Source organism: Chionomys nivalis, chromosome 12 (assembly GCF_950005125.1).
Source record: "Chionomys nivalis chromosome 12, mChiNiv1.1, whole genome shotgun sequence".
Lineage (NCBI taxonomy): Eukaryota > Metazoa > Chordata > Mammalia > Rodentia > Cricetidae > Chionomys > Chionomys nivalis.
In genome coordinates this window covers 57,231,799-57,250,653 of record NC_080097.1, presented here as the reverse complement: position 1 = coordinate 57,250,653, position 18,855 = coordinate 57,231,799, and the positions used below count along the sequence as shown (strand labels likewise).

Below are 18,855 nucleotides of genomic sequence, written 5' to 3'. Positions count from 1 at the left end.
GCATAAACTGGACACAAAGAACCTGCAGAAAGAGGACTGCTGAACTTGCCTAAAAATGAAATGATTGTTTGCGGTTCCTGACTCATGAAAGAGTCTGTGAGACATTCTGCAGGACACAGCAGATAGAGACTGAACTGCCTTTGAAATTTCCTGCTTCATGGAAATGTCTGCTGGAAACTATGGACCTGTAAGCCAAAGATAGATGCCCCAACGGTACAGTGGATTTGGTTTTCTAAGATAGCATAGTTTCGCTCTGCTGCTCAAGCTAGACTTCCAAATCCAGCTCAAGCATGCCTCCTTCTTGGTTTCCTAGGTAGTTAGAGCTCCCCAAACCTTCAACTATGTAGCATGGAAGCATTTAAATTTATAAGCTAATTAAAATTTTCCCCAGTGGCAATCTTGTTAGTATTTATGTAGCATTAAGTGAGTAAACCCTGCAATGTGTTAGGCAATGAGAAGTCCTTTCTCCATTGTATGCACTGCTGATGACCATAAAACCTGTAGCTCTTTCTGTTATCTAAAAATGAATTACATTCTAAATTTCATTTTGTTCGTCTATGAAATGCATGTGTGAAGCAATTTCCTTGGTAAAATTTATATATTTTCACGATGTGAGTAAATGAATTCTTTACCCGCAGTTGTACTTTATCTAGTGTAAACACTCCTGCATCCTTTTGAGTGCCTCCTGGTTTACATACTTGAATTTCTTGGAGGTGGATGGGGATAGAAAAGGAAAAGAAGAAGTAGATGTAGTCGGTGCTCACATAAATCATCACTTTCCTGCTATCAGAGGAGGTTAAGGTAAAAGACAATGCTATGTGATTTCTATCACATAAGGCACAAAGTGACTGGTGTTGTGCTGTAATGACCACACATTAATAACATTGTTGACAAGAGTGTAGGGAGATGGGGAATTTATAATTTCTACTTAGTACAAACCAACATAACAGAGAAATATTTGTACAACCACTCAGGAAAACATTTCAATTAACTAGTTAAGTAAATACATGAATAACTCCAGTGTTGCCTGAGGAGCAAGGAGACTGGAGAAAATCAAGTTGTCACTTAATCTTGGCCTGTCTGTGGCCTGAATGAGTCTAATTCTTAAGTTCACTGAGTCACCAGCCACCTGTTTTTGCAAATGAAAACTCCTCTGTTCCTCTGCCAGGCTCAGCCCCACAGCAGGGCTTTGCTGGAGCACAGCTGCAGGTTTGGGTGTGGGCTGTAGGTGCCTGGAGATCACTGTGCACTTGCTGCACAGAAGTAGGTGGCTGAGTCTCCAGGTTGAGAATCTGTGATGTGCAAGGAGAGCTGTTTATCACTTTTACTGAAGAAGATTGTGAATCTTCCATCTTCCTTTTTGTTTGACACTGGACGTATGGCTATCAGTAATTCAAGGCCTTCACCAGGGAACTGCCGGTACCATGGGAAATAGTCAAATGTGCTGTCCTCATAAGTGCAATTCAAAACTGAAGTCCTTTCTTCCCAGACTGTCAGAGATTGGGGACTTTGCCTCACCTGCTGCTGATCGGGTCTCCCCTGTTGCTGGCCACTCACCCCTGTGTAGAGAAATAACAGATATCATTAGGTTTCCAGGAATGTACTACTTGCTTATAGCTTTGACATTCCTGATTTTGCTTGGTTCCCCAATTTCTCATGCCTCCATATTAATCTCATCATATTCTAAAGTTTCTTCTCTTTGACTCACAGGCTAAGTGAAGGCCTAGTATTAAAATTGATGCTTTCAGGATCTTGTTCATTCTTCCTAGACTGAAGATTGTGGAGAACTCTGGTGGCCTTAATCTCCCTTAGAACACAGACTCCAACTTCACAGATACCTTAGTTCTTTCAACAGGCTCCACCCCTCACAAACACTTTGTCTAAAGCTATCTCTGACATAGGAAGCACTTCCCCATTTTTTTCAAATTTAGTTTCACTGAAAATACAGTTACTGAGAATCAGAAATCTCCTCATTGTAATTCTACCATTCTACACCGCTGGTAGAAATGTGTGCTGGTACACCAAGAATAGCAATGTGAATTTTCTGAAAAATTAAAAAGAAGGAAGAAAGGAAGAAAGAGAGAGAGAGAGAGAGAGAGAGAGAGAGAGAGAGAGAGAGAGAGAGAGGACGGAAGGAAGGAAGGAAGGAAGGAAGGAAGGAAGGAAGGAAGGAAGGAAGGAAGGAAGGAAGGAAGGAAGGAAGGAAGGGTCGATGATCCAGCTAATAATACTTATGGGCATATATCCAGGGGAACTGATGTCATCATATAAGAGAAAGACCTGCATATGTGTGCTTATGATAGTAACATTAACACGATGCAGACAAACCATAGGTACCACCTGTCAAATGATGAATGAAGAAAACATTGTTTCTGAAACAACAGTAATATTTAGTCACAAGAAAAAATAAATGGCGCCTTCTCTAGGAAAACAGACAGTATTGAATGACAAGATGTCAAGCAAATTAAGCAGACATGTAGAGGCACACAACATATATGTGAAAACTAACAAGAAATAAAGAAAAAAAGAAAGTAAATATGGTCTGAGGGAGAGGGGACGGGTAAGGGAGAGGACAGAGGAGGGGGAGGCAAGACGACTATGAAAAAAATGACTGCAAACGCATATACTAAGATTTTACAACAAACTCACTGCCGTTTACAATTCATGTGTGCAGATTATTATGGTAATTATATGATTAAAGAAAGGATCAATTTAAATCTTTTCCCTTCTAGAAAGCTTATACACAATAAATAAAAGAGGTAAAATGCAGTTATGCTGGGGCAAGAACATGCAGAGAACAAGAGGCAGTGGGATATCTATATCACATAGCTGATCCCTACTCCCAAGGCTCAGGAATCAGTGGGGAAGAAAAAATATAAAGATTGTTGGAGTCAGCAGTGGTGAAGAACTAAAAGGAAATGGTGTCTTCAGGACCTAGCAGGGCAGTTGCACATATGAAGACACAGTTTTGAGACAGTTTATACAAGACCTGTGCAAGCTTACGGCAGACAAAATCCTAGCATGGACAAGCAAGGTGAGCACCAATACACCAAGTACACTTGACCATAGAGCTATCTGATCAGGCCCAAACATTTTGGTTTTATTGCAAATATTAATAAGATTTATCAAGACACACAATGGATATAATATCCCTTTATGAGATAAAATCATGAACAAGTGAGTCATTCAGTTAAGAGAACTTAAATTATAATTGTTCATGTTTCCATGGTTTACATGACCTTACAAAGCATAGATTTGAATTAATTGAAATTTCATTATAATATTATAAACTAAATGTATCTAAAAATACACTTGTTTAAAAGAAAACCGACGTTAGTAGAATGATCTACTCTGGAAAGCCTTTGATCTTCAGATGAGTGTGAGAGGGTAGAAAACATTCTACAACCTGCACAGGAGACGCCTTCAAGAATGCATGTTGACTGCTCTCATCTTGAAATTTGAAAAAGCATTTAGTATCTTCCTCATATGCAGTTTCATAAATAAAATACAAATATTAAAATCAGTTTGGCTTTATATATTTACAATGCATTGAATGAATGTGCTGAATAAATGAAGCAACATTGGCTAAAGCAGAGAGTCTTTGTGATGTAAATAATAGGAGTTAAAAGGGCATGAGGAAGCTACACACAGAGAGGGTATTGTTGCATATGTGACATCGTCAAAGGCTCAATCATAGCCAAACAGCAGGCAATGGTCCATGTTCCACAAAGTCTCCAGAAAGGACTGAGAGTGTAGTTTAGTCAGTAGAGTGAACCTCAAAGACTGTAGTTTGACTGGCAGCATGTAAAAGCTGGATGTGGCACACATGCCTGTAATCCCAGCACTTGAGGGTAGAGGCAGGAACATCAGAAATGGAAAGGCATTTTATCTATGTAACAAGGTTGACATCAGGCTTGATACCTAAAACTATGTTAAAACAAGAGGAGCGGGGAGGGAGGAAGGGAGGAAGAAAGAAAAGAAAAGAAAAAAAAAGAAAAGAAAGAAAGAAAGAAAGAAAGAAAGAAAGAAAGAAAGAAAGAAAGAAAGAAAGAAAGACTTAAGCATTCTAGGGATTTTATGTTCCTATTTTTTACATTTCGGTGTCTTCTCTTTTTCCTTTACTCCCTTCAGCAGACAATTATCCAATATATATATCCATGATGCCCTTCAGCCTCAAATCACGAATACTGCTGAACCATCCACACATTATTTTCTCCCATATATGCATACACACCCCTGAAAAGTTTTAACCCTTTCACTGAAATGAAGCACATGTGTCTGTTCTTTTGCATACATAAATTGCAGCACCACACAGCACCATCCCCATGCTAATATGACTAATCCCTGAAGAGTCATTCTGAGGACTCAGATGGCTACTCAGTGAGAACAGACCAGTGGCAAGGACAGCAGGAAGATGCTGCACAACAATGCTCACAATTACTGGTGGGGATTCTTGATGCTACCAGGAAGCAAATGGGTGGTTTGAAATGAATAGGCTGCTTATTTCTGAAGTCTTCATTTGATATTAAAATATCAAATGTTTGAAAACAAAGAATTTAATAAGATGAGGAAGAAGTTCTATGTATTTGTTAAGTGCCTAACTGCCTACTGTGTGGGCAGTGCCCAGGTGTTTTTCATGACACACACTGTTCTAATCTTCATTCTGGAAATCAGCATGAAAGAACAGAAAACTGAAGCCTACAGGGGACACCTGTGTGTCTAGACAAGACAATGAAGGAAATGGTGTGAGCACTGCTTCCTGATCCAGTGAAAGAAGATGCTGATGGAGGAAAAGACTGAACTGGCTTCAAACCATGAGAAGAAGTGGATGGAACACCTAACATAATTCTTTCTAGGCACAGGTTATATCAATGTGACTGGAGATTGAACCAAGTGTGGCTGACAATCTTAGAAATGTACATTAGAGAGGTTATTGTGGCCCAGGCCTTCAAGGATAGCACGTATCTTCATAGTGTTCACTTGTAAATTTCTATTTGTCAACACTATGGGCTCAGGATAAACAGATACGATATAGGTAAATGGCTAGACAGATAAATGCATTTGTTCTGTAATGAAGCTTAAACATGTAGGAGATAATGGTTTAGTTATTTTAAACAACAGTCTCCGCTTATCCAGGAGTAGGTGGAGGATTCACAACCTTCATCTGCTCTGAAGCAGCACTGCCCCTCTGTGGACAAATAAGGTCTTCACACTCAACAGTGTCCTGAGCTTAGAAGTTCAAGCTTTGAAGAAAGAAAAGCATGAAATCTTTCTCTGGTGCAATATTTTTGATATGGAAAATATTGTGTCTTTGTTGAGGTCAGCTATAGCATAGTTTTCTCTCCTCCCCCTTCCAGCCTTTCCTCCATGCATCCTCATGATTCCCTGTCTTTCTATTGTGCCTAAAACTATGTCATTCTGGAGAATGAGAGAAGCCATTCATCCATAAGACAAAAGGATATAACAATGCTCATTATATACAACAAAAGTTCATAAAATAGGCAAATATTTGGATTTCACGTGTGTCATATTTTATTGACCCCATATATAAACTGTACACATAATTAGTAAACTGTAAAGTTTATTTTTCTTTCACTTTTATCATTTATTTTATTTCTTTGATTTTAATATAATCATAACAGTCCCTTCTTCCAAAATTTTTTATACCTGTCTTTCCCTTTCAACTTCAAGACCTCTTCTTTATTTAATGGTTGTTACACATACATGTATAAATATATTTTTCCTAAATATACAAATGCAATGCTCTTATCTGTACAGTGTTACTTGTTTGTATGTTTTTAGGCAGACCAGTCAGTATTGGATAACCAATTGGTACACTCTTCCCTGGGAAAACCTATGTCTCCAACTATCAGCATTCTCTAGCTGCCAGTAGCTAGTAATAGGAGGGCCACTTATTTGTCCTAGACACCCGGCTAGCTTAGCCCCAAAATAACCACGCAGAAACTGTATTAATGAAATCACTGCTTGAATAATAGCTCTAACTTCTTGTTGGCTAACTCTCACATATTAATTTAACTTCTCTCCATTAATCTGTGTATCACCACAAGGTCATGGCCTACCTAACAAAGTTTCAGCACATCTATCTCTGGTGGCAGATCCATGGCATCTCCCCCTCCACCTTCCTTTTCCCAGCATTCAGTGTTGTCTTCCTGGCCTACCTAAGTTCTGCCCTATCAACAGGCCAAGGCAGTTTCTTTATTCATTAATGATAATTACAGCATACAGACCAAAATCCTACATCATCTCCTTTTTTCTGTTTAAATAAAAAGGAATGCTCTAATTTTAACATAGTAAAATTACATATAACAAAACAGTATCAAGCAAGAATTACAGTTACAATATTTATACCTTCTTTTTCTTTTATCATAACTAAGTAAAACTGTAACTATAACTATAAATTCTTCAACTCCATCAAAGACTCCAGAAGGATATAATATTACCTAAGTAAACAGGAAGTACATTGTAAGCAACTTCCAAAACTCTAGAATTGACAGAGACATCTCGCTGCCTGGACAGGCACCCAAAGTTCTTCTGTACCATTAGGGCATCTGTCTTTAGCCTATGGGCCCATAGTATCCAGCAGACTTTTCCATGAAGTGGGATAGTTCAAGTACAGTTCCACCTATACTGGCAGTTTGCCAGTCACTTTCTTCTGTATCTGGCATAATGTCACACAGACTTTTTCATGAAGCAGGAACCTTGAAGGTTTGTCTCACCTTTAGGCAAGTTCAGCAATCATTTCTCTGTGGATCCTGTATATCCAGTTCAGCAGTTCAGGCAAGAGCAGCTTCTTGCTCAAATGGCTAACCAACTCCATAAGGAGCATCTTTAATGCTCATCATCCACTTGAAGTAGCTTGGTGCTGCCAGGAGCATTCTCACTGTCATGAATAGTCTTAAGTTCTTAAACATTTTAAATGCCATATTCTGAAGGTCTGTGAAAGATTTGAAGAATACCTATCTAACTAAAATATATCTCTATACATCTAGAAAATCTAGCTAGTATGATGATTATGATTACAATATTGACTATTATAAATGATTATCTATTAACACATATTCATATTTCTTAATTACACATTGCATTTTTAAATGAAATACACAATCACAATACCTTAATTAATAGCAGAAATATACATATAACAAAATTGACCTTAAATTTGTATCAATAAACCAAGATTCATACCAATACAAATTATTCATACCTATATCACATCCCCCTTTAAATGTAAATAGACATTTATAGAAAATGTTTGGGAACATGGGCATAGTTCTGTCCAAACTTCTTCCTGATGGTTGGGGCACTGTTAATCAGGCTTTTCATGGTATATCCTGCTTGCTAGGTTCATCTCAGTCAGCATCTGGGCGAAGTAATTTTTTGAGGGCATTCATGGCAACCTTTCAAAGGATCATGTTCCATCAAACCATATTGGTCTGGAAGCAATCCACAGATTCTCATCTTCTATGAAAACAAAAGAAGAACCTCTTTTCCAAAGCAACATATCCTTAGACCCAAATTTGGAAATCATGATACCTTTACAATATGCATGCTGATTTATCTTAGAAGTCCATACAATGAAATGAAATGTCTCTCTGTATTTAGCTCCTTCACAGTCAAAAAATTTAAAGAAAAAGCACAGTCATATACATAATCCAGACTCTCTGTGTATATTCCACCTTTATGTGGCTTATTTTTCTTTACTCCTTTTAATCTATGACTGTCTTTACTTTGTCTCTTTAAAGACGTTTTTTTGAAAAAAATGATTTACTTTTTTCCAACTCTCTCCCAAGCCTATGTACATTTATCCAACACTGTGACCCATTTAGAGTTTGTTTATGTCTGAACCTCTCCTTATTGCATTATCTGTAATTCTTTACTGTCTTGAAGAGCTTCTAAAATGGTAAGCAGCTTGGTTGTAGCTGCTCTAAATGCTGACTTTGACTCTCCACTTTCAAAATGGTGGACATACTATTACTGATCAGATCTTGTAGGAGCCGTGCTCTGATGGAGGAGTTAATTTTATTGGTTAAATAAAGAAACTGCCTTAGCCCTTTAATAGGACAGAAAATTAGGTAGGCGGAGTAGACAGAACAGGATGCTGGGAGAAAGAAGCCGAGTCAGGAGTCGCCATGATTCTCCCACTCCAGACAGATGCAGGTTAAGATCTCCCTGGTAAGCCATCTCGTGGGGCTACACAAAATATCAAAAATGGGTTAGATTAATATGTAAGAGCTAGCCAATAAGAGGCTGGAACTAATGGGCCAGACAGTGTTTAAAAGAATATAGTTTCCGTGTAATTATTTTGGGACATAAGCTAGCCATGCGGGTGGCCGGGTGCCAGAGACGCAGCCCTGCCGCTCATATTACAACAGAGTGGCACCCATGTTCCCAAATATTGTTTATAAATGTTCTTTTACATTTAAAGGGGGGATATGATATAGATATGAATAATTTGCATTGGTGTGGATTTGAAGGTCAATTTTGTTATATGTATATGCATATTTCTGATTTTGATTAAGGTATTGTGATTGTATAGTTCATTTAAAAATGTAATGTATAATTAGAAAATATAGGTTGCTAATGGATAATCATAAATAATAGTCAAGCTTGTAGTCACGTTAGTTAGATTTTCTAGATATATAGAGATATATTTCAGCTAGATAGACATTCTTCATATCTTTCAAAGACTACAAAATATGGCATTTAATGTTTTAATAACTTAGGGCTTTTCATGATAATGAGACATGTCTGTTCCTGGCAGCACCAATCTACTTCAAGAGGAAGATGGGCACCAAAGAGGCTCCTTAAGGAGTTTGATAGCCATTTGGGCAAGAAAATGCTCTTGCCTGGACTGTTACATAAACTGGACACAAAGAACCCGCAGAGAGAGGACTGCTGAACTTGCCTAAAGGTGAGATGGTCTTTTGGGGTTCCTGAGTCATAAAAGAGTCTGCGAGACATTCTGCAGGACACAGCAAAAAGTGACTAAACTGTCTTTGAAATTTCCTGCTTGATGAAAATGTCTGCTGGATACTATGGGCCTAAAGGCTGAAGATGGATGCCCCAACAGTACAAAAGAACTTGGGTGACTGTCCAGACAGTGAGATTTCTCTTTCATTTCTAGAGTTTTGGATCTCTTGTTTGCTTAGATAATATTATATCCTTCTGGAGTCTTTGATGGAGTTGAAGAATGGTTAATTATAGTTATAGTTTTCCTTAGTTATGATAAAAGATAAAATAGATATAAATATTGTAACTGTAATTCTTGCTTAATAACTGTTTTGCTATATGTAATCTTACTATGTTAAAATGAAAGCCTTTCTTTTTTGTTTAAACAGAAAAAGGGGAAATGATGGAGGAGTTAATTTCATTGGTTAAATAAAGAAACTGCCTTAGCCCTTTAATAGGACAGAAAATTAGGTAGGCGGAGTAGACAGAACAGGATGCTGGGAGAAAGAAGCCGAGTCAGGAGTCGCCATGATTCTCCCACTCCAGACAGATGCAGGTTAAGATCTCCCTGGTAAGCCACCTCGTGGGGCTACACAGAATATCAAAAATGGGTTAGATCAATATGTAAGAGCTAGCCAATAAGAGGCTGGAACTAATGGGCCAGACAGTGTTTAAAAGAATATAGTTTCCGTGTAATTATTTTGGGACATAAGCTAGCCATGCGGGTGGCCGGGTGCCAGAGACGCAGCCCCACCGCTCGTATTACAACAGTGCTCACTCAGCACTTTAACTCTGAGAATGAGTATGCAGCACATAAACCCTTTTTACCTGAGTAATAGCTAAATCTGTCATACAGCACACTGCACAGCCTGGAAATACATCTGTGTATAACAGCAGGAATCCACCATGCACCATGTTCTCCTACTTCAACATGTCTATCTCCGGCAGCAGAGCCATGGTGTCTCCCCCTCTTCCTTCTCCCAGTATTAAGTTCTGTCCTTCCCGCCTACCTAAGTTCTGCCCTATCAACAGGCCAAGGCAGTTTCTTTATTCATTAATGGTAATCACAGCACATAAAGGGAACTCCCACATCAGTAGCTCATGAGCTACGATTTATACTTTGTGTTATTTCTACATGAACCTTTACATAGCAATTATTCTTTTTCAACTCATGTTTATGCAGTCGTGTCAGTGAAAGTTCTTGGGTGTGGATACTGACATTCCCAGGAGACACAATTTCACAGCACACTCCTTGTTACTATGGCACTTATCATCTCTCATCACCTCTTCTTCAGGGTTTCCTGAGCCTTAGGTGCAGGAGTTAGATTGTAGACATATCTATAGGGACTAGACTCCACCACTCTACACTTCGACTGGTTCTGTTTCTGCAATGGCCTCCATCTGCTAGTGAAGACATGGATCTTGGAGGAGAACCTACAACAACCACTTACTAAAGCAGCATAATCTGAAACTAATCCTAATCATTTGTTCTCTTCCCATACACATTCCTTTGCACAGGGTCTGCTCATTTGACTCATTTTAGAATGAATTATTCATTCTCTTTATTGAGTTAAAAGACTTTTGGGATATTTTCTTTAAACTTAGTTAAACAAGATACAGTTGAATACTTTCTTATAGTTGCTATTCTTTTTGTTTTCTTAAAGACATATAGATCTCTATCTAGAGGAGTTTAAAGCAATAATAAATAAAGTTAAATATATTAAAAAGGAACTAAAATAATGAACTAGAAGATTATATAGCTTCAATTTACCTCAAATTCTTCTATAAATTCAATAAAATAGCATTAAGACTCCAAGCACCATTTTTTTTATTCTGAATTGAATGGAGACCAGCTCACTGTGGGTGGCACCATTCTGTCGAACAGGATCCTATGTCGCATAAAAAGAAGGCTTCTTAAGAATGAGTCTGTGAGTGAGTTAGTAGCAGAGTCCCTCCATAGTTTCTGTCATAATGTTCTGTTTGAGTTACTGTTGTGATTACCAATAGTATGGACTATAAACTCTAAGTAAAAGCTAAATAAATCCTTTCACATTCTATCTTGCTTTTTTTTTTCAGAGATCTTTATCACCACAACAGAAAGGAAGCAAGAGCATCCAACTATCTGTACATTTTGTATCTTCCATGGCTTGATCTTCTCGCTGTTGCTGCAGCTTGTTTTCTGCTCACTAACCCTGACCCTGTCCACAGCAGGGTTACCTGGAAGCCTGCCTTTGCCTTACAATACCTTCTCTCTTTATCCTTTGTGAGTTTGGCAGACTGTGATGTAAATGATCACATTGATTTTGCCTTCCCATAAACTTCTCTTTTAGTTCAAGGGGAATATTTGTGCTTCAAGAGGGAGTATATATTGAGAATTGAAGACAAAACCAAAGTCCTGAATCTTTGAGGCCAGGAGACTACCTGAGGTTACAACTCTACCGTTGCAGGAAAGGGATACTAAACCAGGCAGTTTTATGTTGTAGCTTCTTGATGCCTTATGACTGGTTGGGCCACACCCACCCAACTGAAGATTTGTGTACTGGCTGCAGGTGTATGGGGAGCACTGTGGATCCATAGCACAGAAATAAGTGCCTGAGTCTGTGCTCTGAGTGGAGGAAATGTACAAAGAGCTGCGGCGTTCCTGAGTGACTGTCGTGGACTTCAGCCTTCCATTCTGCTTTGTTCCAGAAGGATTGGAGAACAGGCTGATGAGGTGTCCCCCAGGGCTTTGGAAAAACCACTGCATTTGGTTTGTAAAGGCGGAAAAGTTGCACTGCAGCTCTGTGCTCTCTCCCTCCTGCAGAACCAAGGACTCAGGACTCTGCTTCACTTGTTGCCCTTTCACCCCTGATTAGAAACAGAGAAAGAAACACAGATGGAGATCACTGAGCATCCACAGAACCCTGAACACACCCCTGTGTCCTCTGAGAAGAAGGAAACTCCGAAGAGCCCCTGAGTTGCCTCCCCACCCTCCATACACTGAGCAGAACCCTCTCTGTTCCCTGAATGCGGACAGCTAGACTCACAGCAAACCTGGGTGCACAGCAGCCCCAGCAGAGAGCACAGCAGCCTCTTCATCATGCTTGTCTGACTGCTGGAGACAGAAGCAAGTAACCAACCCCTGGACTGTGATGTCAGGATGGCTGTTGAAGTGTTCCTCCTCCTGGAACCAGTCAGCTCCACCCAGGGACCCAGGCCAGACACTGCTTAGTTCCTTCCTGGCCTTCTGAGTCTGAAGCTCCTCCCAAACCAGACCTGGCTGAGAGTCTTGCTGGAGCACAGGGTGATGTGGGATTCCCCTCTGTATGCTCCAAAAGTGTTTTATTATCATTGATTTTTAAAGAAACTGTTTCTGTCAGTGGCTTAGTATACTAAAGTCGGGTGAGAAATTAGAACAGAGATAGAGAGAGAAGTAGGTGGAGTCAGAGAGATGTCATGAGACATCATGTAGCTGCTGAAGTAGGAAGATGCCAGCTGCTAATGAGAACATTACTGGTAGGCCACAGCTTCATGATGATACACAGATTAATAGAAATAGATTAATTTAAGATGTAAGAGTTAGTTAAAATTATGCCTAAGCTATTGACCAAACAGTGTTGTAATTAATATAGTTTCTTTCTGTGTCATAATTAAGGTCTGGGCAGTTGAGAAACAAACAAGCAGTCTCCATCTACACCAGTGTGGGGATCGTTATGAGATAACTCTGGTGTTGTATGCAGTTTGGGATCCTGGGAGCAGGAGAGGACCAGCCCCTCCCAAGAAGAACAAGCCTTAGCTGTAAGAAGACCTGGCACACTCAGAGAAGCAACAGTTAAAGGTTTAGGGAAACAGATGCATGTTCTAATTAAGACCCTTTACTGGGTCCTGAGAGATGGCTCAGCAGATAAAGGTCTTTGTCTTTCCAAGAGACCTTAGTTCCCTCCACAGCATCTATTTCAGGTGGTTCACAGATGCCTCTAACTCCAGCACCTGGGGAACTAATTCCCTCTTCTGTCCTCCCTAGAACATGTATAAATGTACTAGACATTTACACAGACCCACTATCATACACATTAAATACAGTCTTCACCTGTGAAATAACTGAAGTGAAATGACCGCAATAGGAAAATGGAAAACAGACAAAAACAAAACAAAACAAAACAAAAAAAAAAAAAACCAGGAACATAACAACATTGTAATGTAATGGTTTCATAGTTTTGGAATGCATTTTAAAATTGGAACACTCCTGCAGCAGTCACGGTTTGTTCTAAATGTAGTTTAAAAATATGACCACATAGGAAGGAAGTGGGTTGGGGAAGCTAATGCAGGAGTGCTGCATCCTCGGTGACAGGGCCAGCAGCTGCTGTGCTGTTGCACATGGTGACTGCAGAGGACAATGCACTTGAATTCATAAAAATAGAGGAATGCATTTCACCATAACAATGACTGCCTGAGAAATGAGACTAGTTTTGAAAAATAAGCAATTGCCTCAACAATAACTCACAGCAATAGCCTTGCTTTATTTGTACCACCAGCTCTCAATAATGACACAGACATTTCTTATTAAGTATGAAAGCTTGCCTTATCTTTGGCTTATTCCCACTAGCACTTAAATTAACCCATTTATGTTCAGCTATGTTCTGCCCTATGTCTCACTATCACTCCTCCTTATTATATGTCCGACTTCCTCTGCTTCTCACTGGCTAATCCCCTGCTCCAGATTCTTCCCCCGAGTTCCTATCTGTGGCTGGAAGTCTTGCCTATCCTCTCCTAACCTATTGCCCTTCCAGCTCTTTATTAAACCAATCAGAAGGTGCCTTAGATAAGCAAGGAAGGAAAACTCTTCACACAATACAATCAAATATCCCAAAAAACACAGCCAACCTTAAGCCTTCTCAGCCCACCATTGACTCTAACCATATTAGACCAGTTAGTGACTTCCCATGCTGTAGGATAATTTGTTAGAATTTAGACTCAGGTGAAAAAAAAATGCTGTGAAGTATATACTATTGCCTAATTTAGTCAAAATTCCACTGAAGTAGAGAACACTGATCTTTTCTTCCAAAATGAAAAACAAATAAATTGCAACTAAGATCTATACCCTATGCACGAAGCATTTCTCAAGGTTCCACTTCCTCTGTACTGTTGATTTACAGGACATAGCAACTCCTTGAAAATGCCTGAGGCTGGGACCCTGGTCTCTTATTTTGCAAGTCTCAGGTGGTTTGTATTCAGCTCTGCACTTCTGACTCAGGGCAGAAGACCCTCCAGCTCCCTCAGTTCCATTGTCAGGGATCCCCAAGTGGACAGAGTTTTCATTCTTCCTGCACTCAGTCTGAAGATCCTCCATGCCTGAGACAAGCTGGTTTTCTGGTATGAGTTTAGAAGGTTCTGGGGACCGAGATGAGGGTTGCACGTGAAGGAAAGGACTCTGAGAGACAGCAGATGAGTAGCACCCCCCCCCCCCCCAAGGTACAGAGCAGAAGCTACAGATGCACAGATGCAGGCATAAGTCTGGGACACAAACTGGGCTCTACGTCCTTCTGCAGTATCAGTGCTGTGTGGGAAGCTCAGGCAAAAGGAGAGGCCATGTTTATAGGGAAACAGAAGTATTCTTTCTACTGATTAGGGCCTAAAGCAGAGTCACAGTGGGCAGTAGGGCTACTCTGAGCATCAGGATTCACAGCAAAGTCACCAAGGTGAACAGAAAGCAGCTCACACTTTCCTGGAGAATCCCAGGAAGCAAATACAGCCTGAAAAGTAAGAGAGGTAGACAGAGGTTGCTCTGAGCTTTAGAAGGCTTAGATATCTTCATCCTGCAGACACTGGAGAAACAATGAAAAGAGATACTATCTTTCCCTTGGTCTGTCTCTGGCATCTGCATAAAGTATGTTCTACTGCAGTACTGGAAGAGGTTTATATTTATCAATTTCATACATGACCGTAATATATTCAGATAATGTCTACCACCACTCTACTTCTCCTTCAACTTTTCCCACAACCTTCTATATCCCCTTCCTCTACAGAAGCCAGGAAACTAGAACCAGATCATTAGGACAACTGAAAGAGCTTAAGAGAAAGAGATAGGGTAGTAGAACACAGGAGGCGTAACATCAAAGGGGAGAGAGGTGTGGCAGGGTATGGGGAGGGAAGAAGGAAGTTTTCTGTAGGTTTATTCTAATCTATGAAAGCTTCATGTACTTTTTAGAAAGGAGTGCCCTCTAGAGGACAACTGAGAAACAAGTTCACAGCTGCAGTGGACTCCCCCTGTCTTTGCTGACTTCCCAGTGTAAATTTCATGATTTTTCCTCATGCACAGAGGAAGCTTAATGCTTTCTAAGTACAAAGCTTGTGAGGTTTTTTAAAATAAAGAATGTAGCTATGACATGAAATGGGAGAATAAGATATTTTAGAGTGAGGAAACTGCAGCATCTTTGCATATTTCAGAACAGTACCAGAGAGATAGGAATCATAACTCTGCATAGTTTCCAGAGTTCTGCACAGTGTCATCAAAATGCCGGAGAAAAAGATGTGATTAATGTTTCTAGGAATATTGCAGATGTGTTAGCATACGAAGAGTAAATTAGAGATTACAACTTTGAATAAACATTGTACATGTACATTAAAATAATAACCAGCAAGCCTGGTACAGACAATCTTCACTTTGATGAACTCAGAGTCAAATTCAACATACATCAAACTGATGAGAGATCTACTTTCCTGTACAGTCCCTTTGCCATTCTTATAAAGTATTACCGATTTAGAAGTGTCTAGGTCCTGCCCACAGGAGGAGACTATGTCATGCATGGGCACCTTGGTAGAAGAGAGTTATGAACATCACATTTCAATTCCGCTACCAAAATTCTATCTCTCGCAAGGTATTTTGAGTGCTAACTAGTCTCTCTCTCTCTCTCTCTCTCTCGCTCTCTCTCTCTCTCTCTCTCTCTCTCTCTCTCTCTCTCTCCTTTCTCCCTCTCTTTTCCCCTCCCTATCTCCCTCTCTTTTTCTCTCACTCGCTCCCTCCTTTCCTCCCTCTTTTCCTCTTGCATGTGTGTGTGAGTCTGTGGGTTATCAATCAAAATGAAGTCATTGAGAACTTTAACAGTAGCATTCAATGAGGAAATTTTGGGTCAAAGGAAGAACACAAGAGACGGAATCCTCTTTGGACAAATCAGAGTGACTGTGTTGGACTTATTCATGTGCCCCACTGTCTCCTCATTGTACACATATTAGTAGCCATAAAGATTCTACAACCTTTAGTTAATGGCATTTTACGTTATGTCTATTTATCTCTTGGTTTCTTAGCTCAAAGTCGTGTTGGCTTAGTTTATTTCCAGGCATTTTCTAGAGTTAGAATCAGTGTCTCTCCCCTCTGCTTCCAGTTCTCTTCCCCGCTCTCACTACTCACTGCCGCCGTGCTGTCGGCTTGCTGTATATTGCTTTTATTATATTTAGGTATGAACTTTGTATTCCTAATCTCTCCAAGACCTTTATCATAAAGGGTGTTGAATTTTGTCAAATGCTTTCTCAGCATCTAATGAAAGGATCATATGTTTTTTTCTTTCAGTTTATTTATATAATGGATTACATTGATAGATTTTCGTATATTGAATCAGTCCTGCATCTCTGGGATGAAGCCTACTTGATCATAATGGATAATTTTTCTAATGTGTTCTTGCATTCGGTTTGCCAGTATTTTCTTGAGAATTTTGCATCAATGTTCATGAGTGAGATTGGTCTGTAATTTTCTTTCCTGATTGAGTCTTTGTGTAATTTTGGTATCAGGGTGACTGTAGCTTCATAAAAGGAGTTTGGCAATAACTCTTCTGTTTCTATTTTGTGAAACACATTAAGGAGTATGGGTATTAGCTCTTTTTGAATATCTGGTAGAATTCTCCATTGAAACCATCTGGTCCTGGGCTTTTTTTGGTAGGGAGGTTTTTGATGACAGCTTCTAATTCCTTGTGACTTACAGGTCTATTTAAATTGTTTACCTGGTCTTGATTTAATTTTGGTATGTGATTCTTATATAAAAATGTCCATTTCTTTCACACTTTCCAATTTTTTGGCATACAGCCTTTTATAATAAGATGTAATGATTCAAATTTCCTCTGTGTCTGTGGTTATTTCCTCCTTTTAATTTCTGATCTTGTTAATTTGCGTGTTCTCTCACTGCCATTTGATTAGTTTTCATGGGGGTTTGTCAATCTTGTTGATTTTCTCCAAGATCCAGCTTTTTGTTTCATTGATTCTTTGGATTGTTTTCTATGTTTCTATTTTGTTGATTTCAGCCCTCAGTTTGATTATTTCCAATCTTCTACTCCTCCTGGGTGAGTGAGTATGCTTCTTTTTTTCTAGAGCTTTCAGGTGTGCTGTTAAGTCTCTAATGTGAGCTTTCCCTGTTATTTTTTTTAATGTGGGCACTAGTGCTATGAACTTCCCTCTTAGTATTGCTTTCACAGTGTCCCATATGTTTGGGTATGTTGTGTCTTTATTTTCATTGAATTCAAGGAAGACTTTAATTTCTTTATTTCTCCCTTGACCCAGGGGTGGTTCAGTAGTTGAGTGTTCAGTTTCCATGAGTTTGTAGGCTTTCTGGGGGTAGGATTGTTGTTGAATTCTAACTTTATTCCATGGTCATATGATAGCACACAGGTGGTTACTACAATTTCTTTGTATCTGTGGATGTTTGCTTTGTTACCAATTATGTGATCAATTTTTGAGAAGGTCCCATGAGATGCTGAGAAGAAGGTATATTCTTTTCTGTTTGGGTGGAATGTTCTATAGATGTCTGTTAAGTCCATTTGGTTCATTAGATCTGATAGTTCTCTTATTTCTCTGTTAAGTTTCTTTCTGGCTGGCCTGTCCATTGGTGATAGAGGAGTGTTGAAATCCTCTACTATTAGAGTGTGGGGTTTCATATATGCTTTGTTTTGAGTTCTAGTAATGTTTCTTTTACATATGTGGGTGCATTTCTATTAGAGGCATAGATATTCAGGATTGAGACTTCCATCCCACTAAGATCAGGAACACGACAAGGCTGTCCACTCTCTCCACATCTCTTCAATATAGTGCTTGAAGTTCCAGCAATAGCAATAAGACAACATAAGGAGATCAAGTGGATTCGAATTGGAAAGGAAGAAGTCAAACTTTCGTTATTTGTAGATGATATGATAGTGTACATAAGCGACCCAAAAACTCTACCAAAGAACTCCTACAGCTGATAAACACCTTTAGTAATGTGGCAGGATACAAGATCAACAAAAAAAAATCAGTTGCCCTCCTATCCACAAACAACGAAGAAGCAGAGAGGGAAATCAGAGAAACATCACTTTTCACAATAGCCACAAATAGCATAAAGTATCTTGGGGTAACTCTAAGTAAGAAAGTGAAAGATCTATTTGACAAGAACTTTAAGTCTTTGAAGAAAGAAATTGAAGAGGATACCAGAAAATGGAAGGATCTCCCATGTTCTTGGATTGGGAGGATCAACATAATAAAACTGGCAATTCTACCAAAAACAATCTATAGATTCAATAAAATCCCCATCAAAATCCCAACAAAATTCTTCACTTCACAGACCTTGAGAGAACAATAATCAACTTTATATGAAAAAACAAAAAACCCAGGATAGCCAAACGAATCCTATACAATAAAAGTACTTCCAGAGACATTACCATCCCTGATATCAAACTCTATTACAGAGCTACAGAATTGAAAGCAGCTTGGTATTGGCATAAAAACAGAGATATTGACCAATAGAATTGAATTGAAGACCTGGGTATTTGTTGAAGTTTGAGCGGCAGGGCTGCGTCCCCGGCACCCGGCCGCCCGCATGGCTGCTTATGCCCCGAAATAATTACACAGAAACTGTATTCTTTTAAACACTGCCTGGCCCATTAGTTC

The 18,855-nt window shown here is 39.4% G+C and overlaps 2 gene segments (V, D, J or C); both read right to left on the bottom strand.

The window, feature by feature from the left end:
* Nucleotides 1-1,239: 1,239 nt before the first annotated feature.
* Nucleotides 1,240-1,760, bottom strand: LOC130884609 (T cell receptor alpha variable 23/delta variable 6-like). The segment is given in 2 exon segments: nt 1,240-1,559; nt 1,709-1,760. Coding segments are annotated over 2 exon segments (372 nt in total).
* A 3,368-nt stretch (nt 1,761-5,128) lies between these two features.
* LOC130884673 (T cell receptor alpha variable 22-like) lies at nt 5,129-12,048 on the bottom strand. The segment is given in 3 exon segments: nt 5,129-5,229; nt 11,491-11,817; nt 11,997-12,048. Coding segments are annotated over 3 exon segments (480 nt in total).
* Between the last annotated feature and the right edge of the window lie 6,807 nt (nt 12,049-18,855).